General features: G+C 35.8%; 1 protein-coding gene across 8 annotated transcripts in view; it reads left to right on the forward strand.

Annotated features, from left to right (window-relative positions):
• Positions 1 to 27,089, forward strand: part of PDE1A (phosphodiesterase 1A) — a 204,826-nt gene that overhangs the window by 139,642 nt on the left and 38,095 nt on the right. For all 8 annotated transcript variants that reach the window (XM_027678409.1, XM_027678408.1, XM_027678407.1 and 5 more), the window contains 5 exons: positions 7,333 to 7,446; positions 19,198 to 19,380; positions 19,826 to 19,892; positions 20,856 to 20,972; positions 22,844 to 22,984. In XM_027678409.1, coding sequence (XP_027534210.1) covers positions 7,333 to 7,446; positions 19,198 to 19,380; positions 19,826 to 19,892; positions 20,856 to 20,972; positions 22,844 to 22,984 — 622 coding nt within the window. The remainder of the gene's footprint in view (positions 1 to 7,332; positions 7,447 to 19,197; positions 19,381 to 19,825; positions 19,893 to 20,855; positions 20,973 to 22,843; positions 22,985 to 27,089) is intronic.

Consider the following 27,089-nt stretch of genomic DNA (forward strand, 5'->3'; position numbering starts at 1 on the left):
GAAAACAGATAAAACATCTGAATGTATGTACATAGTAAGTAATTTGAAGTTTGAAGATTTTCATTAAGCTTCAACCTGGAAAGAAGTTGAACAGGGGACCCAAATTAGTATTGGTGGTGGTTCTTTAGCAGAAGTGAGGGAGAAGTTTGAAAGACACTCAAAGCTTGGCTGAGATGGGCTTCAGTCTGTAGCTTGGATGTGAAGAAAGGGAGGTGAGAGAAATTCACATGTGAGAATTCATGATGATGACATATATTAAATCTAATAGTGAAAGTTACTTTCAGGGAAGGATGGGTAACTTGGGGAGGCAAGAGGAACAGCAGGGAAGGGCAGCAGCAACAGGATCCCAGATGAGCCTCCTCTGGAGTGTCTCTCTAGAGCAGCAGGTGGAGATGGAGGATGAAAAGTTACAGGCCTGCAAATAGAAGACCTTTAGTATTAATGAGGTCAAGGCTTCTCAGGCATTTGCAATTTATTTGATTAAGTTTGTTAAGAATTATGCAAAAATTCAAACGTGCTCTGGAGAGCTTGGTTTCACATGGAAACTGTGTAAAACTCCATGGCATTCTGTGATTCCAGCTAGATGCTAAAGAAAACTTAGGAATTTTTACTAAATTTTTTATACACACTAGAACCTGTTACTAAATGAGACACAAGGGATAATGTTTATACAGTATTAGAATGGTAAATAATAAATTTATAGGATGAGTAAGGTAAAATGAATTGAAGCCTATTAGAGAACGCCTCCCTGAAGGAAAACCACTCCATCTTGCATAAAAATGATCAATATTTCAACAACCAAGGCAATTCTATCACCATGAAAATGCAGAGTTTTATCATTAAGAAAATGTAATTTCCAGTGTTGTTATATAGCTGCACAACTTGTATTTTAATTCTTCAATATGAGATTGAAGTTTTGGTATATCAAAATGTTGGCTGAATTACCAGCACATTCAATATTTATTTTCTAATGACTGAATCATAATTGCAGATCAGCCTGTACTGCTCATAGGCTTAAAATAATCATGAAATACATGTGATTCATGAAGCCCTCAGCAGCCATAAGGCTTCCTGTGCATATGCTCAGACACAGCAATGACTGAGAAGTAATTTTATAAAACACATTTCTAGCACTAAAAATGTGATATATCTTGCACTTCTCAGTATCAGAATTTATTGAGAGCACCTCTAATTAGAAGAAATATTAGGTAACTGCATTTTTTATGATTTCAGAGAAGTGAAACGCACATCAAGATCTGAGTCAAGAGCTGTCAGTTCTAACCCTTACTCCCCACTGATATGCTGGCCTTGTCTTGCCTGGCAAAATGTCCCTAAATGAGCTTGTTTTTCCGTACCATAACGTAAAAAACCTTGGAGTAAAGGTTAGCCATTTTGAAGCCATGACAGCTGGCCGCTTTGTAACTGCAGGTAGGAGCAGGGAAACAGGAGTGGCAACCCTGTTGAACAGTCCTGAATCTTTACTACCGTATTATGCATATTTTTCAAGTATCTCTCATCCATTTGTATGATCGAGTCTAGTGTTTTGTAGCCATGTATTACAAATATTACAACTGTGTTTGGAATTTTTCATAGTCAGTATTTTTCTTCCATCTTGCAGAAAACACAAGAATAATAAAAGATTTTTCATAAGCTGTATATTTAATTTTTTACTTGAAAAAGTGAGAGCATGGACTTTGTGCATGGTTGATTTTTATGGCTACATTTTTTAATTCCTTATCTACATTGTTTTAAAGTATTTATTGGAGGGAATGGTGTATTTAGGTAAAGATTTATTTTATATATGCATGTTCTTAATAGAAAAGTGTAAAATACAAATGGTACCAATTCATATAAAAAAATAAATGGATTTTGGGCAATTCATGCAGGGAATTTTAGAATTCAAGTGAAATAGTGGTGTGTTTAATTTGCTGGGACTTTTCCAAGATTAGGATTTGCTGTTCCCATTTTGAATTTCTCCATATTCAAATCACAGAATATTCTAAGTTGTAAGGGACCCACAGGCATCACTGAGTTCAACTCTTAAGTGAATGGCCCATAGAGGGATGGAACCCACAACCTTGATGTTATTAGCACCAGGCTCTAACCAACTGAGCTAATACTTTCCTAAATCTCAAGTATGTAGGTAAATAAAACAATTGGTGGAATTGTCTTTTTTTTTGAGTGTTCGTGTTTAAATGAGGACAGAACATCTGCCTTTGGAAGCTGAGGAACTGCTGGGTGAGCAAAGCTTTCTACAAGTGAACATTATTCAACTGATTATTGAAAGAATCACTACAGGTAGCAAAACTGGTTTCCGGTTTTGAAAAACTAGTGGTGTTTAAATTGATTAATCATATTGTCAGAATATGGTTACTCTCCTCTTTAATTTTAATTTCACATTACATATCATCCCATTTTTATCTTGTAATGTTCATTTAGAGGGCCAAATAACTTTTATAATAACATTTACAATTATCCACTTTATTTTATTATTCAATATTAAATAGTCCAAACAGAACATGAAACACTTGTTTACAGAAAGTAATTTTTGTTTCTGCTCTTAAACTTTTTCACACGTTGTCACGATTGTCACAACTAGGCTTTTCTTGGCTAGTTCATGGGAACATAATGATTAATGATTTACAACTTGGAGTTGATTTAACCAACACAGATAATTTTTTTAACTGGCATCGTGATTACTGAATAGTAATATTAATAACTATTTCTCTCTAATTAGCATTAGCATGTGTTTATTACATTCAAAGAATTACCTGTGTGTTCATTTCCCATCTTCAACAGTGACTTTCACTAATTTCAAAATATAGTAGGAAGCAGGGTTAGTTTACAATTTACTTTTTACAGTTTATTTCACTTCCCCTTTAATAGGATCTGTGGCAAAAGCCAGCTTTTTTTTTTGTACAAAGTTTCCAAAACAGTCTTAAGTGAAGTCCAGATGTGCGAGTTAGAAAGCTGTATCTTTGCAGTGCTTGGTGGTGAGGAGACTGACGTGGCAAATAAAGACAGCTTTGGGAAAACAGACAGATGGTCTTTTTCTCAGGTTCAGAAGTTAACTTCAGGCTGAATTTTCCTCTGCTTACTCTTGAAGGCTCATAAGCTGAACCTCATTTATAGCAGTGATCACTAGTAATTTATTTTCCCTTGGAAACAGAGGAGGCAACCTTTAAATTTAATCTGAAATTGAAATTGTCCAACTAGTCTGCCTCTCTACTTTAAGATCTCTCTTCTTAAGTAATCCTCTACCCTACACCTTTCTTTGTTGTCACTTTAGCCTATTTAAGACAACTATTTAGTATTTCCAAACATTTCTCTCATTGAACTTTGCTTGATTCCATAGAAAAAACCAGTTTTTCATGCAGACATTGCAAAAAAGTGATTTTTGATCCCTGATTCCTTAACTATTTTTTTTTTGATAGTTACAGAAACTGTCATAGGAAGTTTTCTCAAATAATATAAAATCACCAAATCTATCCTCAGTAAATTTAGTACAATCGCAGAAAGTTACATTAGATTTAGAAAAACTTTAATTTAAGAGCTTGGGAGAATTGTAATGAGGAAATTGGGAACAATGGAGTTGTGATTTTGATATTGTAAATCAAGAACATGCTACTTCATCTCCCAGTAAAAACCTTGTTACCTCTGATTTTCCTGTGTTGCTGGGTGGGCCTCAAAGCCTATTGCCCACAATTGGACATTGGCATCAGCTACACAGAGATGAGGGAAACACAGGTCCTGGTAATTTCACAGATGGCACTGTTAAAGAGAGGCAGGAGCAGAGGCATTTGGATTGTCTGTAAAAGCACGGACACCACAGCACTGTAAGTGGTGTTTACCCAAGATGACAGAAGATGGTTCTCCACCCACTCCCTTTATTAATTGCAGATGTTTCTTTCTCCCTTGAAAACTGGGGCTGCTAGTTGTAAGATGCAATTTTTCAGGTATCCCGAGAGAAATAATGTTTCTTTTTACTATACAAATTTTTTCTATGTTATATCACATTAATTCTGCATACAATTTTCTTTGCACCTTAAAGCAGTTCAAATAGTCCATTTTTCTCTCTCACAAAATAGCCCCTCCAATTTTTTCTTGTTGTTATTATTTCTTAGTTATTTTTTCTTTTTGTCTATTATTTCTTAGTAGCACAGTTCACAGGCAGGGTAATACAATTAGTTCCAATTTTAAGTAGCATTTCTAATAGTATTTCTAATGTTTATTTTCAGTTTATCACACTTAAAGAAAACAAACAGATAAACAAAGGCCTGCCCAATACAACTGGAGCAATAATTCTTTTTTGTTACTTTTCCTTGTCCTTTTTACAAGTTTCTCTGTCCTGTGGAATGCTGGAGTATGAGTATTTTAACACTTGTTGCTTTTTCTTATAAATTGACACATTTATTCTTGCTAAAGTATTTGTTTCATTACCGAAATGTCAGCTCCTAAACTCTGTGACTATTTCACTTTAATGTGTAAGATCTTGAGTATATTCAGACCATTCATATACTGCTATAATGTGCTTAATTTTGCTGTGTTGGAAGTCTATTTTTCTAACTTCTGATGTAGACCTCATTATTATCAATTGACAAGTGTCTGATAAGTGACACTTTGGAGGGATTTTATTGCTGCATCCAGCTTCTCTGTGGGAAATTGTACTGTAGATAGAGATAGGGTTTTTTTGGAAGTACACAGAAAAGTTTGGTGGCACAAGTTGCCGTAATGGACATTCCAGTCAGATATTGGGAAAATATCTGATGTGGCTGATTCACCACTGAAACTGGTTGTCCAAAGCGGTTTTGAAATCTCTATGCCTTCAAAGCTTGAGCAGAAGTACCTCTCAATAATTTTATGTAACTTTGAAGTTATAGCTGTCTTTGAGGTTAACCCTGTTTTGATCAAGACCTTTTGTTAGCTGGGGGTCCCTTCTAATCAAAATTATCCCTTGGTTCTATGGTAGATCTGCAGCGGGTCAGCTAAGGACTCTTGAGGACATCTCTACAAAGTGTGGATGCATGAGTTCATAAGCTCACTGGTGACACAGATTGTGTCCTTTTGTGATTCTGTAGTATCTTCAAAATCATTTTAACTTTGCTTGAGCAGCTTTTCCAGATCACTCAGTCTGTGCCTGTGCTCTGCACTTCTCCTAGAATATGAGCTATACCTACAGGACACATTACATCTGTTAACTGTCACCTATGCAGTCAGCTACTGCAACGTCAGAGCAGCTTAAAGGCTCCCCCAGGGACTCCTTTCCTCCTGCAAGCGCAAAAGTAATTTCAAATACTTGCCGTCTGGTCACTGCTCTGAGAAAATGTGGAACCACTGGAAATCATAGAATTTGAAGCTGTTTTGAACTAATATTGTTCTGCCAGAACCTGGCCTCCTGCTGTTAAGTGTTACAAATATCTTTTGTATATTTTTGTATATTTGAAAACACATTTTCAAATATGCTTGTGCTTCCACTTTGAAAAGTTTGATTCGGAGACATGCTCAGTCAAACATGGAGGGAACAGTGCAAGTGACAGAAACACCTTATGGCTATTTGCAAGTAGTGGCAATGATGCTGCCAGACTCATGTGAGCATTTTGGCATTGGTGCTCAGGAGGGGCTGCATGTGTGTTTGTGTGTATGACTGAGGAGCAGACATCCCAGAAGAGTAACAGTGTGTGTGATGGGTACTGAGAGGTGAATGTCTATAAACTTCTTCAGTCTATAGGTACCTCTGAAGTGGAAGAAGTTATGTACTGGACCTGTCTCCCATGCATGTGGTTACTTGTGTGTAGGAGATGCGTTCCCAGAGTATTTCATCCACCCACTTCCTTTCTCTCATAAAATGTTTTAACACTACATTTTCCATTCCATGCACTGTGTAAAATACTGTAAAATAAGGTTGCTAAGAGCCTTGTTTATTTCATGTTCTATGCTAATTTGAATTAAGGTTTTAGAGAACTGAGGAGGCTTGTCTTGAAACTCCATTTGCTAAAATTATCCTTACAGGTTTGAACATAATTGTACATAGCCAATGAAATATGAAGAAAAACATGAAAGTGGTTTTATGACAGAACAGTACTTTCCAAATTTATATTTGTTTTGAATATCACTGCATTTTTGTAAATTATACATTTTAATTAGGTCCAAGAAGATATTGGACTCAATAAAAATAATGTCTGATGTTTATATATATATATAAACAAGTAGCATATTGCAAACTTTCCATATGCTTATTCATAAATCATGACTATGATCTTTTCTGAAAGTAGTCAGCTTAATGCTGACTCAATTTCAATAAACTTTTTAACTAAATGCTTGTTTCACAATTTTTTTCATGCACATAAAAAAAAGTTATTTAATGAAAGTTATGTTAAAATAATGATGAATTCTTAATTACAGAAATCTTTATCGTACATGATACAAAACTCTAGATTGTTTCTACTGAGAGATGCGGAACAGAAAGAAGGAAAATACCCATTGAGTCACAGCTCTGTACAGTTACCGATAAGGTTTTCATTTTACTCCAGTGCTTTGACCATTCTGTATGGTTAAATTGAGAAGTGTCGAAAGTGTCTCCTTGTCAACAGAGAATTTAGGAAAGATCTGATATTCAAGGAGTTTATCTGTACAAGTCTATTGCTATGGAGTCATGAGTTGATACATTACAAAATCCTGTTTGGGCGTATCCATGTTTGTACCGTAAAACAAAGTTCTAAAAACTAAAAGTAACAGCACACTTGGGAAAATCTGAATTTTTCTGGTGACATAGGCACTGCCTAATGATGAGTTTTTTGTAAACGCAGAAACAACAGACTTCCACATTAGCTCACACTAATAGGAATACAAATTCTGCAGCAAAAACATACTGGATGCCAAAAAAAAAATTAAAAATATCTAAATGAAGCAAAATCAGTATACAGTGAATATGAAAAAAGTATAATTAACCACCTAAGCACAGAAAAATTATAGTAACACAATATGCAAAGTTTTATTTTTTATTTAAAACAAAATTAGAGACTCAGACATAGTAGTAATGTCAGAAATGAACAGGAAAGTGCTCTAATGGTGGTTAATGAGTCCCCTCTGACGTTCTGGAATGTATATGCCTTTTCTTAATAGATCTTACGAATTTAGCAAGTTATAAAAATGTACAACCAGTCGTTGTGTCCATTCTAAAACTAGAAAAACTAAACTAACCTTAAGACAAGAAACGGAGCGATGGTCTCTTGCCTCTGCATTGGCTGTTGTGTTGTTTCCAATATTTCAAATAGAAAATGAAGTCAATCAAGTTTGATAAAAGTATCACACTGTCTTTTTTTTTTTCCACAGATTAAGATGCTTGGTAAAGCAGCTGGAGAAGGGTGACATTAATGTGGTGGATTTAAAAAAGAATATTGAATATGCAGCATCTGTTCTGGAGGCCGTTTATATTGATGAAACCAGGTAAGTGAAAGGGAAAAACCAAAAAGGAAAAGATGTTGTGAACTGCATTTTAGAAATTTGGTTTTTGCATGCTATTGTAACTGACATGAGCTGAAGGTCTGTGCACATCAGAAGAAGCTTATGTGGATCTTAGATCTTTTAGTCACAAGGTTAAAGCAAGTAAGTTTCAAAGGTCAGATGTAATTGTTGTCTGCGGAGAAATGCTCAAAGAAATTGATCAGAATACTATAATCTGGTCAGTAAATACATAAATTCTTGAAAACTGTGATTTATTTTATGTTGTTTCATGCTTTGTTTATGACTATTTTTACTGCCAGTATTAATGGTAATCATCTATACCATGGGTTGACCTCAATTAAATTAGAAATCCTAAGTATTTGGCTTCTTGAAAGGATTTTAAGATATGTACTATATTGAAGTTAAATAGCTAATTTACAGCATTTCTTTCTGCATGCTGATCTCTTTAAGTTTTTTTCTAAACAGAAAGGTCTTGTAAAGATGTCTGCCAAAACTGCAATACTGCTGAAGTGTGCAGTGTATGTCTCAGTTCTATACTACATTTAAGACTTATTTCATGGACCTAACACTGTCTCTTTGTGTTGTGTCCCCAGACCCCCCTCCCCTTGCAAATCTACATAGTTGATATCATGCTTGAAGTACTGCTTCAATGTTTTTCTGATTCTTGTGATTTGCACACTAAAACTTGCCAGCCCAGAGTTTGGAGCATCTGCTATTGGGGCACTAGAAAGCCTACCCATTTGAAAACAGAAGAATGAAAACAATAGCAAATGAAGCTGGTGCTAGTGATCCATTTTCAGAGATTATATGACAGACTAGGCTGGCAGGATCACTGACACCGGTGTGCTGCTCTTGGAGTGCATGCATATCCAATTCTGTAAAAAGCTGACTAAAGAGGGTAACATGGAAAACTTTTCTGGTCATCCTCCCAGCTGCAATATTGTTCTAGGGGACACTTTCAACTTGATCCCAAGTTAAGTACACAAGTTGAAAAGCAGTAGGGACATCAGTGACTTCCAAAGGCCTCACATGTTATGAAGATGAACTGAAGGAATTTAAGGTAAATATTTTAAAATATTGGTAATTAATATGCCACTGTTGGTATACTTATGTCAGTTTTGCTGAGTAAGTTAAGTTAATCCAGCTTCTTTTATATAAAATCAAGGGTTAATTTGTGAATTTACATTAGTTTGCAGTCATATTTGTAGTTCAATTGGTACAGGTCCTTAGGGTGCCAGATTTTTTATCTATCTATCTATCTATCTGTCTAAATATATTATGTATATTGAAATTATCAACAAAATTCTATTTTGGCTCATATTACCATAATAGAGGCCATAAAGGAACATAAGCAGTCTATCATTGAGCCAAATGCCAGTGGAGGCTGAATTAGCTTATGTGATTGCATTTGTCCTTGTTCCCACCAAAGAATACAGGTTCTTTGTCCTGCACAGAGCTACCTCTTTGGGAGTCTGGAACTGAGTTAACTGGTCTCACTAGTAGATTAGAAATAATAGTTGAGATCATAAGCAAAACAACCTATTCCTGCTGAGCCTGAATATGTAATTTTATACATCACAAAGTTCAAATTACTTTGGTACATTTCTTACATATGATTTGCTGTTCAGTCAGTGTCTGCAATTCACATGAAAATACCCATGCTTTCTGTTTTGATCCCATTCTTGAGCCCTGGATTTTGTCCTGATGAATTTACTGACCCATTGCTTAGGTATCCAAGCAGAGAAAGACCACAGCTTCAACCAGCGGTCTAAAATTTAATCCTATCGGTGGTGGTCTCTTCTTTCCCACCTTTCTAGGAGACAGACTTCAATATCAGCTGAGGGAAAGCACTCTTAAATATCTCTACAGACAGAATAGCAATGGCAACAAACAGAGAGTTCATTACAAGCATCCTAACTCATCTTTCTGTTATGATGCATATCCTTTTACACAGGATAATAAAATGCTCCCGCCAATGGTCGCTCACCTATTGCAAAAGGACCTTCTGCAATTCTTCACAGCAACAGAGATGAAAAAAGCAAAAAGACAAGTCAAAACCAAGGTCAATAAAGAGACCTAAGTATCACATATCTCACAGAGGATGTTCAATAATGTAACCAAGGATCAAGGAAGAGCCCAGTCTGTTCCACAGCTCTGGGAAACCATTTGTGCTACTTAAAAATTAAATCTCAGGCACTGTTCTGGAAAAAACACTTTTCTCTTTATAAGCCTGAGTCTTTTCCAGTGAGCAGTTCCAGTTTCTTACAGTAGAAGACACCCATTTTTCCCCTGTATACTGTTACTTCAAGTTTATTGAAACACTATATCATACTATAAAGTTGTGTATGCATATAGAATTACATGCAAACTGTAAGCTGATGGCATATTGAATCTTTATTTATAGTGCAACAATCAGCTGGAAGTAGCTGTAGAATTCACACCCTTTAGCAGAGGATGAAACATTTTTTTCAGGTCCTCTGACTCCCTTTGTCTGCTGCCATGTTTTTCTACGCTATAGTCATTTATCTGAGCATTTTTTATAACTATGTACACATACTTGTTTCCATACTTGAGCTTTCTAAAACTGTATGCAGCTGGGTTGGGGAAAAGGCAGAGAAACAACACAACAGATTCTATTTATGAAGTCCAAGGAAGAAGAGAATAGTGAGTGTTCTTAGAAACAGGGATAGGCAGTAGGGATAACCTTCCAAAATGAGGAAAAATTGGTTTGGGCCCATGACTGTCAATATCCCATATAAAAGGTCCTGAGTTGATGGAAAGCTGGAAAGCACAGTCATCAGGCACCTCATAAGTGCTGCTTTCACATGAGCCCCATGTCACTTAATAAGCTTGTTTAACAGGTCCTTTTCAGGACTGCTGCATCTGTCAGTGCTGAATAATTGTAAGCTGCACTAAACGCTTCCATGAAAGAGATCTAACACTTTGGTAGCTGAAGCAGAGGTTTATTGTCAACTGAAAATAACCGGTGAAACTCTCACAGTTCCAGCCCCTCAGTGGATCTGCTCTGTGGAAGAAGTTCAAACTTACTTAATAGGTGTTATAAATAATTCTGACAAATCTTGAAGAATTTTCTCCGTTAGTACCTTCCACTTGGCTCAAGGCAATGGAAGAAGGATATTTAGATTCAAACAGGAAATAAATACAGCCTGATAATTCAGTCATGACAGCTGTTCCGTTCCTTGTAAACACAGCTCTTCACTCATGCTAAGAAGAAAATAAATCTAATAAAATCTAGATGGAAATTACAAGATTTTTAAAAAGTATGTATTCCAAAGATAAATAAAAAAAAAAAATTCTTGGGGACAATACTTTTAGGTTGTTCTGAGTAAAATCAGAATATTTTATTCCAATTATGTCTTATTTTTCAATGCTTTAATGTTTTAGAAAATTCACTTGATTTCAGGAGGATTTTTATCTGAACAGTTTAAGTTCCATATGGGGCTTTCAGTTTGTTTCAGGCTGTATAATGGCCTTCTAGAAAACCTTTAACCCCTTAGGAACTTTTGACTTAGAAGAGACTGTGTTTCAGTAATGTGTGAAGTAGCTCTGTTGTATATAGCTGGCAATTGCTTTGAGCATCTTTGATTCAACAAGACAAAATAACATAGGTTCATGAAGTGAAAGGAAACGTCATTAAGGGTAAGTGGCATTATAACAATATATGTTTGCATGAGAACTCTGGAAATAATGCAGGTATTTCAATGATATTATCATGGTAAACACAGTTCTTCTTGATAAAAAGTTTTTATTTAGAAAAAAAAGCACACACTGTAATACGTATAATCTTAGCTAAAAAGGAGGTCATTAAATCCAAACTTTGCTGTTGTAATGAACACCTTGGACTACACTGAATTTCCAGTGTACTACTCCAGTAATGCTCCAAATATTTCAGCAGTTTTGGGACTTAAATAGGGACAAAACATCCTCAAACATCCAAAAAGGAAATAGTTTAAATTGCAACACAAAGAGCTTTGTCATTTCATGTCACCAAATGTCTGCGTGAGCCTTGAAGTGCACCACAGAAATATTTGTGACAAGATCATGCACATGCATATCTTTGTTGGGTGGAGTCCAAGGAAGAAGATTCTAAGGAGCAAATACTTGACTGGATACTGGTGTTCAGAGAGTTCTGTGTTGTGGAGGTGTGAATGGAGCTTAGCAAGAGGCCAATAACTAAATGAAATTCTACTGTTTCCAGGAGCTGCTGAGGTGAGGAACAGTCAGTATAGCCTGCTATTGGCCAGCTTTCAGTTTTGGTTATGTTTGCAAGCTGGAGAAGGCTGTTCCCCGGTATTTTCAAATTTTTCAATACTGCAACAGAACCTGAGTCCATGGCAGCTACTCCATAGGAATTGATATCTCAAAAAATAATAAGCTGAGATACTTATTTGATAACCCCGTGCTTTCTTTCACCCTCTTCTAGGCATCAATATATGTTTAGCAGCTTGTTCTTATTTTAAATGAGAGCAAAAGTCAGTAAAGACTCCTCCTTTCATGTTTCTTTTAATTTTCATAAGCTGTATTTTATTATCAGTGTTGCAAGGCTCTAAGCTAGTGCTACATAAGTTGCTGCTGAGCATCTCACAGCAGGAATCTGTTACTTGACTTTGTGGGGCCATTTGCATTCTATTCTCACCTGTAGCATACAAGATGTAGCAGGTTTTTTAATTCACATAGTTTCACTGACTGTAAGGCTCTGGTTATGGAAAACAGACATTGTTATCTATTGAGATTAACCAGCAGAGATTATCACACCGCAAATCTCTTAGATGGTGCAAGGATTGAGAAAGTTAAATTCTTTTACATCAAAGAGACATAGATATTTTTTAAAGCTTTTAAAAACTATATTTTCAGTCTTTCTACCTGAAGAGTGGGGCATTCAGTTAATGATGCAATTTATTTTGAAGGATCTAGAAAATATTTCTCCTCAAAATTAACATTTTTGCAAAATCTATGAATATTAAAGAAAATATTCTGCCTAATTATACAAGGATAAAACAGGTGGAATGGGACGCCCTATTTGATAGTGATTTACCAGATGTAAAATGTGGTCTGTATGATTCCTCTCTGAGCTGACTTATTTGAGGAGAGATTTGAAGTGGCAATTATTTAAGCATGAAGTTAAGTTATAATCTTTAATATTCAGTCAAGTTTGCTGTGAGTGTATATTGCTGTCCTTCACAGCCAGCCCGTGGTTAAATGTACTTTGCCTGAAGTTGTCAGTAACAAATGTACCATTTGAAGTAAATAATTCAGTGTATCCATTAGGGGAACCTACAATTGATACTTTTGTAAAAGCTGCTATTGAGAAAAAGCTTATTGTGTTGAGATTAGTACAGTATATTTCACCCTTATAAAGGCTTAAAATAAGCCTTTGAAATCTTTAGTATTAAGCTAAATGTTTGGGGTTTTTTTCTGAGGAAAGCTTACAACAGTATTAAAGTTATACAAAAAAATACACTTAAAATCACTGAAAATCTATTAAATTCTGACTAAAACTCCTCGGTTCACTTAGCCTATTTAATAAATAAATGGCTGGCATGCCTTTTCCAAAGTTATTGAATTTTTCTGTCATAGTTACTGCTGTTATTTTAGTTCTGAATCATGCCCCGAGTTAGTCCCAGCCCTATAGAACTCCAAGAGTACCACATTAAAGCAGCTGAATAAAAAAAAAGAAAAACAGAAAAGAAGAGAAAAGTAAAAGTAAATACATTGGCTCATAGCTGTACTCCTGAAAAATGACATTTTTTTTAGTCATGAGTATCCTGACCTAAAACTAAAGATGTTGTTGGTCTTTGGTATATACCTCTGTATTTCCAAATAGGCAGTATATGTCAACAAGTGAACATTTCCAGTAACAGTGGTCCTTCCTACATTACTTATCATCTGTTGTAATACCCATATTTCATCCAGACTATTTCCCATTTATTTAATTGATTGGTAATTCTTCATATGAGGACAATTCTTCTAAGAATGTGCTAATTTTACATGGGTACAACATGTTGGTAAATTCATAATTTCCTTTAGAAAGACCTCTATGTAATAAAAATGCACCTCATTCATTTTTGAAATTTGCTTATCCTCAGTGGGAATCAAAAGAGTCTTTTAGTGGATGTTAGTAGAAATTGTAATGGACTATGGAGGATGTAAATATTGATTAAATATATTGATTTATGCTCATTCAGGAAGATAGTGAGATAATAGAACTTAGCAACTTGTAAAAATGTGGACTGACTATTTAGGCTATAAATTCTTCTGCATTTAAACCTAGAAGAGGACTTTCCTCAATTCACTCTTAAGGGCTTGATTAATTCACTAATCAGCAAAGAGCTAACACCTCCTTCTCAATCTCTCCTCTGGAAATCTTTTACCACCTCTGTTAGGCAGCATGACTGATCAGCACTGATGGATTTTTTTCCCCCATAGCTATTATCTAATTTTATTTTTTTAATTTTCTTTTCTTTCTTTTTCTCGATAGTACATCTGATATATTCCTAAGGGAAAAGCAATATACTTCTGACTGGTCCATTACTATATTTAAAATTCTGATTAAATGAAAAGAGAGCAAGAAATTATCAGTGCTTGAATTTTGAAAAATTATTCTTGGCAAAAACCACAGTACTGTGACAAGAAGATCAGGTTATTAGTTACTATGACTGCAATATTAATTGATTGCTAAGCTGAAATGCCATGGGCCATGTCTTACTTATTCCCACAACTGTCAATGGAAGTTCTACTCATGGAATGAATAGAATTAAATAACCCAGCCTCCCCCTCTCCTTCCCACGCGTATCTCTTCCTCATATTGCATCTACTTAACGGGCTAATGATATATGAGCAAAATAAATGTATGTAACCCTGAAATTCTGACTTCATGTTGAAAAAACGTACTTTCTGTGGCACATTTTGTTACAGCTTTTTTTGCTTTGTTTCTTAGCATTTTTGGGTGTTCCTTAGCTTTATGGAAGAAAAACTGGTGTGTGTGCCTTGGTATATATTAGTATATATTTTTGCCTAAAAGACTCAGGAAGAAAAAAACTCCAGGGCAATTTAAGTAGGAGGTAAGATAAGGGAAGGTTTTAATGAAGCCTCTCAGGCTCTGGGAATACAAACCACACATGCGCGCCTTGACTCAGGTGTTACAATTTTTGTAATGATGTCTATCCAATCCCTATTCATCTACCCCCCGGCCTTTGCCCCGTTCCTCCCCTCGGGAATTGAGTCTGGAGGAGTTTTGGAACCCCCTCTTCCTCATCTTCATCTTTGGAGCAGGTACAGTCCTTGGAGGTTTTCCAAAGTTCTGGATTTGAAGGTTGCTTTGCCTGGGTGATATCTTGTTGTCCAGACCAGGGTGCAGATGTTCTTAAACAGAATGAAGGCCTACCTTGAAAAAGAGACTAAATATGCAACTGGAGTTTAGGGGGAATTGATATGGAATGGAGTAATAGGGTTGGGTAAGTGTAACTACTGTGCTAAAGGGTGAGGGATATATTAAATACAGCTACTTCTAAAATCTACAGAAATTAAAAAATCAAAAACCTCCAAGGCAACATATATTTATTTAATACAACTAGGATATTTGAGTTCATGCCTCCCACTTAAATGCAGTTTATCTCAGTAGAGTTTTACTTGAAGACTGATTTTGTGGAACAACTATGTAGCTTTAAAATGCCCACAATCTCTGATCTTCAGGGTGGTTGATTTGGAGATGAGACTTTGGGTCTTGCAGTCACTCCATTTCAAATATTTTCTAAGCTAGAGATTCTACCCACGTGTTTGACAGCTATGGTCACTTGTCCACTAATTTACAGAGAGACATTTTTGGACCTGTGTAGGAGTTTATGCATTGCAGAATGTCACAAAATTATATTGCAATTTACAAATTACATTTTGCTATTTACAATTATAAATTATATTCCAAAATCTTGCAAAAATCCTTGTAATGTTTGATAGGAAGTTCAGTGATTTAACTGTGTGTCTTTGTTTTGATCCTATCTTCTGCTTTTCTGATTTTATTTCATCTCCATCCTTTTTTTTTTTTTTTTAAAGGCATAGAATCATAAAATGCGTTGGATTGGGTTGTAAGGAACCTTAAAGATCATCTGTTTCCAACCCTCCTCCCATTTGCAGGGGCACCTTCCACCAGACCAGGGTGCTCAGAGCTCCATCCAGACTGACCCTGGACACGTCTAGGGTGGGGCATCCACATCTTTGAGTAACCTGTTCCACTGCTACACCACCCTTACAGTAAAGAATTTCTTCCTGACATCTAATCTAAAGCTCTCCTCTTTTAGTTTAAAATGTTCGCTCTTGTTCTAGCACTATCTGACTGTGTAAAAAGATGCTCTCCCTCTTTTTTATAAGCCCCCTTTAAGTACTGAAAGGCTGCAATGAGGTATCCCCAAGTTATTTTAAAGAAATGTTTTCACAATCAGTGAGTAAAAGGTGAACAATTTGATGTATTTCACAGTACTTATATATCTAGACCCATGGATATATAATGGAAAGACTGTGTTTTATAATCAAAGTAAAAATAGATGAATAAAAGTTGATAAAAGCTGGAAGCTGTGAAATTAGTTGAAATTGGATTCTAAGAATTTTTTATAATTAAGCATAGTTTGTATGAAGCAATATACAGTCTAATTTATTTTCCTTCCTACATAAAATTTCCATCAAATTGGGGAATTGGATGGAACCATCAATTTTTTCAGATGTGTAGACCCATATAGGAGCTCTGTCCCTGTAATTACAAAAGAATGGCAGTCATTAGTGAAATTGTTCAAAGGCCATTTCTAGCAATGCATATGCCATGAGTAATTTTCCCTAATATAATTCTTATTCTTCAAAAGGTCAGGAAAGTCTAGAAAATAGACAGTTGTGAGATGAATGACTAGCCCTTGTTTCCTCTCCTTGAATGTAGTTCCAGTTAGGCTTCTCAAAGAAAGTGATTCTTTTTGAGAAGTTGTTAAGCTTATGTGTTGAGGGAGCTGCAAGATTTTGTACTTGCAATGTAATTCTATATTGCAGTTGTTTTCCTACTTATTTAAGTTGGAAGTAGAGACACTGAAACTCTCTCTCCCCCTTAAGGTGTTGTTCAGTCATCTCTTGTCAGAGAGCAGTGGTCTCATGAAAATAACTGATTAAATAAACCCTTTTTACAAATACTGTTTTCTCAGATCTATCTTCATGAAGTAAGTTCTGTTACTGTCATTTACAGACTGAATAATCCTCCTACTTTACAGGTGAATGGTTAAAATGATTAGATAAATTTCAGTGTGTCTTACTGGCCCTAATTTGTACTGCAGTGTTTCATATCTGCAGAGCTCAGGACTTGGTCCCAAATTCAGGTCTGCATCAGGCTGTAGCAAACTGATGTAGAGCTCTGCTTCATGCTGCACAGGTGATGTGGAATATCCCGGCTGCATGCTGTGAGACAACCTAATGCCCATGGTCCTTTTATTGCTGGAATGTTTTCATCTAATTTGAGTAACAGTTGGAATAGTTACAAAAATATGTTTTAGGGATTATAAGGTTTATCCCTTATTGTACTAAAAATATATCAAATGTCAAATATTCCTCAGAAATATAAATGTACTAATTTCTGCAGGGATATATAATAACGGCGTTAGACTAGTATGGATTTCAGTGGACTATAGCATAGTTTTTAATGTAGGGAATAAAGCCAATTTATATGCTTTGGCCTGTGCCCAATCTCAGCCTTCGTTCAGTTTTGCAAGATAATTTGCCCAAATCCTTTCCTTTACACAAGTCCTGCTCCTCCAGTTTAAATTACTGATTTTCAGCCTGTGTCCCACTTTTAGAAAATTTCATAATTCTTGTCCATTCTGCTCTTCTCGCACTCCATGTTAAAGAACTTTCCTAGACTGATAATTTTATGTCTCTGAAAAATAGGAAAGTTTCTGCTGTTCTTTCAGTAAACTAGGGGAGGATGAGGGGTGCATTTTATGGAATTTTTTTTTAGATCCAGTTTTAAAACCTTACAAAATAGCCTGCTAGCCAAATGAGCTGCTGAAACTGAGAACAGAGCAGATGAACACAACTACACTACGCTCACTGTTCACCAACAATTTATATGACTCTTCTGACATCATGCTTCCTATTAGGCATCTTCCTATAATCCCTCAGATAGCATTAGATTTATATAGGGATTCCTTTGAACTATACTGTATTCAGGCTTTTCTTAAACATCTGTGTTGCTGCTCAATCCCTGTATTGCCAGAAAAGATCTCGATTTGGCCAGGTTTTGAAAACTTCAAGAGAAATAGAGAAAGTGAAAGATGTGAAAGAGACATCAAACAAATATGAGGAGAGAGTGCACAAATAGGGAAAGGAGTTAACAGTTTTGCTAAGGGTAGAAAGAAAAGACAATGGCAGAGGTGTAAACATGAAAGTGGATAGGAAAGTGGTAACTTTCCTCTCCCAAATACCCATCTGCAAATATGCTAGCTGAATTCCCACCAAAGTTTTTTCCCAGTAATCCTGTTCACTCAGGAGAAGAGGCCCATGTTTTAACTTGACAAGCAGATTGTTTCATAAAAAAATCACATTCAACAATACTTTGTCCAGCATTGCTTTATGTCCAATTTACACAAACTCGAGGAGTTTCAGAACAGCAGCACTGGAGAAATAGATCTATGTAATCAAATAGTATCTGCAATTCAGTTGATACCACTTTCAATAAAACATTTTAAAAGAGTGGCATGCTTTGCATGTGTTCAGGTCATCCTAACTCTGGGATTTCTTTCATAATTGTGTGAAAGAAAACTTGACAGCTGACTAAATAAGGGATTAGGTTCTTGGAAAATCTCAGCAGTTTGAGTGATATGGGTAAATAACAGGAAAAAGGTTTATAGAAGTGTGGATTGGAAGTGTTGAGTCTGTTTTAAGAGAATATTTAATTACATGTTTCTTCTAAATAAACTGATGACCTTCAAGTCAGTTTTGTTTAAGTGAACTTTCTTTTTAATACTTTTACTATTTTGCAAGATCTATACATAAATTTTTCTAGCTTTTTGAACTGCTTAGAACTGTGAAAGCTGACTTGCAATCCAATCTTGCATAATATCTTTATTGCTATGATTTTGTTACCATGCTTTTAATAGGAATACAGATCTCCACACAGAAGGAATTAGTTCTCTTTATTAAAGGAATTAATTCTCTTTAATACTTTTATTGCACTGGAATAAAATGACAAGCATGTATACAGGGTCTTCATTGACGTGCATTCACCACCGCATTGCTACGTAACATCATTTACTTTGCATCTAAGCATCAAAACACTTTTTGCACCATTTTGGGTGGACCGCTGGTGTTCTTGGTTATAGCAGCAACCCCTCTTTCTATAGACATTCCTGTAAGTCAATCTTTTAGATTTTATAGCTCATTGATTACACTTCAATCCACCACAGCTTTGACAACTTTGTTGAAAAATCTTCTTTTGCCTTCGGTTGAATATCTTCCATTTTAATACCTTTTACCTTCTGGAACATGAGCAGTAGGAGAGAGAAGAGATCTGCTGTGTGCAGCTTCCCTTTGTCCTCTACCAGAGAAGACATTTAGTAATGTGTTGAGTCGATTTACAGACAACCTCAGCTCCTCTGAAATTAAGTTTTGTTGGCTGCTCACCTCTCTGTACTCCTCTTTGCTTCAGTCTGACATCTTGTTGGTTACTTTATATTAATCTTTTTGTAGGAAACTTTTGGACACTGAGGATGAACTCTCTGACATCCAGTCGGATTCGGTCCCGCTGGAAGTGCGGGACTGGTTAGCTTCTACATTCACAAGAGAAATGGGAATAGCGAAGAGGAGACCTGAAGAAAAGCCCAAATTCCGAAGCATTGTGCATGCTGTACAGGCTGGAATTTTTGTAGAAAGGTGAGAGTTTGATTTTCTTATCACAGCAAGTGCAACATTTAACCACAGTGTCTGCCACTGAAGATCCTTTAAGAGATGGTATGAACCTGAAGCAAATCTCTGAGCCAGGTATATGCTTGAGTTTCTGCAATCACTTTATTTTTGTACATAGAAATCCAGGTAAAACCTCTAAATTTCTAAAATCTCCTAAAGAGTGGAAAATTCTGGGGATGAACTCAAAGGCTTTGCAACTTTTGCTGTAAATTGTACCAAAGACTGCTCTAACATAAAAGAGGGGCTTTTCTCATAAGTTCATAAAAAGATTTATGTAATCTTTGGGATCAGACCATTTAAATAGCTTAGTGTTATTTCAAAAACTCTGAAAAATGAATTAAAAGAAGATAAATTGTTACAGTACTTTTTATAGGAGTGCTATGTCTTGATATTTTTTATTCCTTTTCTTTAGGATGTACCGAAGAACTTCAAGCATGGTTGGTTTGGCTTATCCATCAGAAGTGATAGTCACATTTAAGGTGAAATAAGTTTAATCATTGTGGAATTTGAATGTATCTCTACTTATGTTTAGTGACTTTTAGGGTGAAATGAAGTTATTTTTCTACTGAACATACCCTAGCCATAGTTAGTACTACAGAACTGAACACATAGAACAGAGAAATTAGTAGTTAAAAATTCAAAAACAGCATATGATTCTGTTTAATTGTGATTTCATTTAGACATTATTAGAACAATAGGATGAAATTTGTATAGAAATTTTTATAGAAATGTGAGGCGTAGTTTTTTCAGCTCCCAGTGGTATGGTAATCCGTGTCTCAGATAGGAGTATTTTTTTTCCTTTTTAGCAAAGAAAAAGGAGATAGTATTGGGATAGAACTAACTAAAGAATCCAAAGCTTGTGGAAGAAGTACAGTATTTGCTGTGAATTTAAGGTATTGCTTTAGTTCACATAAAAGACAGTCTTTTGTGGAGAGCTGAGTTCCTATGTCTACGTGAGCAACTAAAAACTGGTATTTCTTGAGAATTGAGTACCTCAGCTTTTCCCCTAAAAGTCAAACACTGTTACATTATTCTCAAATTTCTTTATGGTTAATGACATCAGTGTTAATGACCTATTTAAAGGATGGTATTCACATTGCTCCATAAGATTCTTTATACAATGTGTACGCAGAAAGTTACATTTGAAAGATTAAGACCTTTGACTCAAAGTATGCAAAGTTGCCTAGGTCATGTTACAAGTATTTTATTCATAACTGGCACAACTGTTTTCATCATTAATATTGAAATAGTCATTAATGTTTTAGCTGCAGTAGGAGTTTGAAAGAATTGGACAATAAAAACCCCAACAAACTCTCCTCCTTCCCTCAAAAAAACCTCTAAAATATCTTTTCTAATAATCAACTGGCACATACTTAAGCAGATGGAAATGTTATGGTTTTTGTTTTTTTGTTTTTTCTTTTTTCTTTTCCCCTCATCTGCAGGATGTTGATAAATGGTCTTTTGACGTATTTACCCTAAATGAAGCAAGTGGAGAGCACAGTCTGAAATTTATGATGTATGAGCTGTTTACCCGATATGACCTTTTGAGCCGTTTCAAGGTCAGGAAATAGCCACAAATAAAAATATATATGCAAAAATATATATGTCAAATTTAAAATGCAAGGATGACAGCATAAGCTGGACTTTTTTTTTTTTAATTGTACAATGCAATGCAAAGAATATGACAAATCAAATATCATAATATTCCAATTGTTCTACCTAATGAAACTTCTGCAACCCAATAAATGGAAACACCCATGTCATGTCATTTGTAAGCATTACATAAATAGATTATGTATACAGCCTATTTACTCAGCAGGACTGAATCAGAGACCCAGCTTTCTGGAACAAAGATTACTAATAACGCAGAAAACTGTAGTTAGTCTTAAGTATTTTTTTCACGGTCTAGATCGTAGTATGTTGCTCACTACTGTGGGGGGGTTTCAGATGAACCTTCCTCTCCTAACCATCTTGAAGGGATTTATAAAGAGAAAGCTGGTTTTCCATGGTGTTTGCAGGGTTTTACAATACAATATGGAGTACTTATAGCCAATTTTGAAAGGCTGAGATAAAAATATGGATCAAAGTGCCAAATTTATCATTATAATAGTACCAAATAGTACCAAGTTTTCTTATACTTTCAAAATCTCTCCACTGCAAAATTCCATATTCCTTTTCAAAAGGCTGCCTCACTCTGAAGTTGTTCTGAATCTTTTAATTGTAACAACAAGCTTCATGTGCTTGAAGTCAGAACCACACCAGGGCTACCATTAACAACACAGACACGAAGTACACAATATTACCGGCTGAGTGGGTTTAAGCCCATTCTCAGTTCCATTGTTTACCTTCCAGGGCTTTTAAATAAAGAAAAAATTCTTAAGACAAATGTAGTTTCATTATATGGGTGATATGTTTTAACCCTGGCCACCACAAAAGCTCACTTCTCTCCCCAGCAGGATGGAAGAAGAGAATTGGAGGCGTAAAAGTGAGAAAATTTGTGGGTTGTGATAAGTACAGTTTAATAATGATAATATGAGAATGATGTTCTTAATAATAATATAGAAAATTAATGAAAATAAAAAAGAGAGATATAAAACCCAAGAAGAAATGATGCAAATGAAAACAATTGCTCACCACAACTGACCGATGCCCAGCCAGTCCCCAAGCAACAGCCCCCCAGACGGCCTCCCCCTGCTTTGTGCTGCTGACCCTGACACCATATCCTTGGGGTATCCCTTGGGTCAGCTGGGCCAGCTGTCCTGGCTGTGTCCCTTCCCAGCTTCTTGTGCACCCCCAGCCTACTCAGTGGTGTGGTGGGATGGGGAGCAGAAAAGGCCTTGACTCTGAATAACCTCTGCTCAGCTGTAATTAAAACATCCCTATGTTATCAAGACTCTTTCCCGCACTAATCCAAAACATAGCCCCATAGTGTCTACTATGAATAAAATTAACTCTATCCCTGCCAAAACCAGCACAATGGGAAAATAAGTGGGACTAGATAGCACCTGTACTTCACACATTGCCTGGAGGAAGGAAAGTCATACTATGAGATTAAAGGAAACCTTGCCTCAAGCAAGTAAAATTGGTGAAGAAAAGGAGATAATCCTATTTTTAGACTCCTGTCTGTCATGCCTGTATTATATGAGCAATCTATCCTGGTACAGACAGACAAGCATGTTTTGAAAACCATTTGGTTGATAGCTCTGCAGTCTCTTGTGCATGGTGTATGTAGAGGGATATAACATCTACCAAAACTGGGTGAAGACTCACTGATGCATGTATGATATTTGACCTTTACATTTTAATTTTTTTCTTTTGTTGTTTGCTAACTACATTCTATAGTATATTACTTGTGGTTTATTTATCGCATGATTGACTTTGCAGCTGTTGCAGGAAAAAACCAGTTATTTTAATGTTTTCTTCTCCCTAGATCCCTGTTCCCAATCTTATTTCATTTGCTGAAGCTCTTGAAGTTGGTTACAGCAAATACAAAAATCCATATCACAATTTGGTCCATGCAGCTGACGTTACTCAAACTGTGCATTACATAATGATTCACACTGGTATCATGGTAAGAAATATTGTGAAATTCAATTTACTTTTTTTCTCAGACTCTGCTGTTTTGAATAAATGTGTGCATATGTCTTTTCTTAAGGAAAAATCTCCCTTGAAAATTGTGCAGATAGAGATTCCAAACTACCATTCAGTCTGTGAACTTTATGTCATTTTAACAGTTTTTCTGAGCTGAAGCTCTCCCTATGTGGAGGGAAAAGGGAAGGAAAAAATCCTTCTTAAATCTTGTTGCTTTTCATCGCCTGGACTTGGGTATTATATATCATATTAGAATAGATAGATTTGCAGGAGTGGGCAGGTGAGAAATTTTTACTTTCACATCACAGCATGGGAGGTGTGATCAGGCAAGGAAGCTTTAGTATCTGCTGAGGTCCTGGCTGTTGAAAGATGTACTGAATCAGTGCAGGCTTAGAATTATAGCAGCATAGAATGTTTTGGGTTGGAAGGGACCTTAAAGACAATCTAATTCCAACTGCCCTGTCATGGGCAGGGACACCTTCCACTTGACCAAGCTACTCAAAGCCCCATCCAGCCCAGTCGTGCACTCTGCAACTGCTTTTTCTTTTAGTTTATTGCCTTTTTTAGGACTACTCTTGTATACTGTATGTACCTATAGTAGGCAGGATATTGCATTTGTCTTGCAATGTCACAGTATTTTTTGTTATTTATTTGGGAACTGAAATGAGTCTGTGCAACCATTTTTATTTTTAAACACTGATATTTAATACCAACAATGGGAGTCTCCTCCCTATCAGCTTGCTAGGCAGAAGTAAATACTGACTGAAAGAGAAGGGACATTACTATCAATGGCCTTTTCATGATTTGTCTTCACTGTGAATACACTTGTTTACAAAAAAAAAAAAAGAGAAGACAAACCCAAACCAGCAAACAAAACTACTTGGAAGAGATAGTATCTGATTTATGTTTGCAGAGCTATGAAACAATTCCATAAGACTTTGGAAAGGAAAAATTTAGGGCCGATTCTAGATGTTTGTGTTCAAATATATACAAAATAAATGTCAGTCACTTATGTTAAGCCTTTTCTCACTTAAAACTTTGCCTTTGGTTTTAGTGGGGGGCAAGAAGTCCCTAGGCATTGCAGGTTTTTATTCTACTGTTTGAAGGAAGTAATTTGCTTCTAAGTATCAAGTTTTTAAAGCTACATTTTAACTCCAATACTACTTTCTGAATGAAGCCCAGAATATTCCCCAGCCAAGATTCCTATTCACATTGAGATGTTTTCTTGAAAAATTACTTTCATGTCAGACTGAAGCAGAGCCTAGACAGCTCTTGCCAAGATGAGTCCAAACCAAAGTTTTTGTATAAAATATTGATCTATCTAAATAATATTTTAATAAAAGAAAAATATTGAAGAAATTAAATCATGGTTCTTAACCTACCCTTGTCTTCCACTGTAAAGTTAACAGCAAAAGTTGAGTGATGTGAGATGTCTTTGTTGCAGGTATACACCTGGATCAGCAATTTAACAGGGAGGAAAATCCCTGTATTATATACTATAAACATCCCATCTGCCCGTTGTATCTGTGCCCCTCTGCCCTTCAAAAAACTTGATAGCATTCAGATTTTCTTTGTGATGCCAGAACAAGGTTCCAACTTCCAAAGCTGTCCTAGCCAATTTGGGATGTTTTGCCATTGATTAAACAACTTTGCAACGCACTTTGTGTGTCTCTGAACACTGAATGAAGGAATCTGTTTCATATTTGAATATCTGCTATTTCAGTGAGTGCACACAAGTATGAGAAAGACCTCACCAACACTAGTTTTACATTATTAGCATCTTAACCTTCTAACTGCAATTTGATGTGATTTGGACAACTATTTTCAAAAAAGTTTAGACTTTGCTGCTGTAAAACCTTTTTAATGTTGCAAAACTGCTACAAAATATTTCCATAAAATTAGGCCAGTTTTAATTCACATTTTAATTGCCAAATTATCATACTGAATTACAATATTTCCCTGCCCATGGTAGGGGGGATTGGAACTTTTCAACCCTAACCATTCTATGACTCTGTGATTCTATGATAAAACTAGCACAACACTTAGTCAAGAGTGCCTTCAAACAGATGTAGCTTGCCAGGCAGAGGGAATGTTTATGGAACATGGTCTTTGAAAGAGGGCCTAGTGATTCTGGAGCTTCCAAAGTATTTCTGTCCCAAATATCTCTTGCAATTTGAGAATGCATCAGTATCATGAGAATGTTCTATTTAAGTTTTTTTTTTTTCCCTGTTGCCTGGTTTACTCTCCAGAACCCTACTCATTAACAATTTGAAATTTGCTTCTCAAGCTGATAATTTTCAGAGCATGTCCATTGTGCACCTCTTTTAACTCTGCTGTATTTCTGGCAAATACCTGGATTGGAGTCAATTTGATGCAATTCTAGACCAAATTCCAGTGAGCTTTTTTTTGGTTTTGTTTTTTTTTTTTTTTTTTTTTGGTTGGTGTGCAATTTGTAGTTTCTGGGCTTTTTTTGTATCAGGAACTCATGCTGACTCCAAAACTTGCAAAGATTTACTGTATTCCTTTTTCATTTCCAAAAGACATACTGAAGCAAATGTTTCAAAAAGCTGGGTTTTAGAAAATCCGTTTCACAATTCGTGTTGTTGAGGTCATGTGTTTTGTATTTTTATAGGCAGCTGGAAAACAGCCGTATTTCAGCAACTGCCAAAAAATTTGACTGGTCAGAGTTTATGCTTCTCCACAAGCCCTTAGAAAGATTCCGGTGAAGAATAACACATATTCAGAGTCACAGTTAAAGAAATAAAATTATCATTATATTTTTCAAAAGTTGCTGTCTATCTTAAGAAACAAGATCCAGCCACTTCAGATCAATGTGTTAGAAAGTTAGATATCACAGATGGCACACAGTTTATTAACCTTCCCAGGAGATTAAATCCCAGATGATATGACTGAAATGTATAACTCAAGGTTGCATTTATGAAGTTTTTATCTTTGTAAAGATTTAAGAATCCAAGTCCCAGGGAATACATCTCGTAAAGAACTTTTGAGTCATCGATCATCTTCCCACCATCCCTTTTCTCCTCCCACGTACCTGTATTGCTCAAAGTAAAGGAGCTTACTGTCAATAAGTGAATTTTGAGACTCCATTTCTTACTCAGTTTTTAATCCATTGTTGTAAAAAAATTAGTTTCAAACAGAGCTGAGTTGAAATGTATCTATTTACTTATAAGCAATTTATAACACTGGAAAACAGCTCTCAATAGAAGAGATATTTTACATTAGGCATTGCACCTGCATGTCATAGTATCTTTTGAGAGGGAACAGGTTTCAGTTCTTCACAGTCTTGCAGACCTCCAGATACCTGGTTTTGCCTCTCCCTTTGAGAAAAACACTTGTTAACTGTCTCTCTAAGAGTTTTTTCCTACTTCCTTAGAAATCCTTCAGCTAAAGTATTCTGATTCTCTGATTTGAATACTGATCTCAGTTTTGGCTGTACAGCTTGTGTCTCTAGTGTACTTGCTCTCATATGCTACTATATGAAGTCTCTGTGTCTCTCATAGATATAGTTTGTAAGGAATGTTCTTCTACTTGTAAATGCATTGTGTAGCAACTATTTTGGTTGTTGGAAAAGCTACCCTTTAAAAAGACATCTAAAAGAAAAAGTTTATGTTTAGTTACTAATAATTTCTGTGTTTCTATTCTATTTGGTATGTTGAAAATATTGTGAAAGCCAGGACTGGTCATGGCCTGGTTTCTTCTGATACACAATACTATGAAGGTCATCGTTTCCATTTTTAGAACTGCTTACAGTACATTCTCTTTACTGTGTTATGACCTTTTAAAATCTGTACTGCTTCACCAACAGGCAGTACTTGTTCCTCAGCAGTCTTATTTTGTTGCTGAATGGCCTATTTTATTATTCTCAAATTACTTATGAATCTTGATGGTTCCCTTTCTTTTTCTTCGAAAGAAGTGCTACTATTGGCAACTTTTACTACATCTGGCAGCTTATACATCTCATATCCATTCATACACATGTATGTGCATGTTCGGGTGCATAAACTTGAGATCATTCTTTGATCCTTTATAACAGAAGCTTACTTTTATGCCAAAAACATCTGAAA

The sequence above is a fragment of the Neopelma chrysocephalum genome, unplaced genomic scaffold (assembly GCF_003984885.1).
Source record: "Neopelma chrysocephalum unplaced genomic scaffold, ASM398488v2 Primary Assembly neopelma1_44, whole genome shotgun sequence".
NCBI lineage: Eukaryota > Metazoa > Chordata > Aves > Passeriformes > Pipridae > Neopelma > Neopelma chrysocephalum.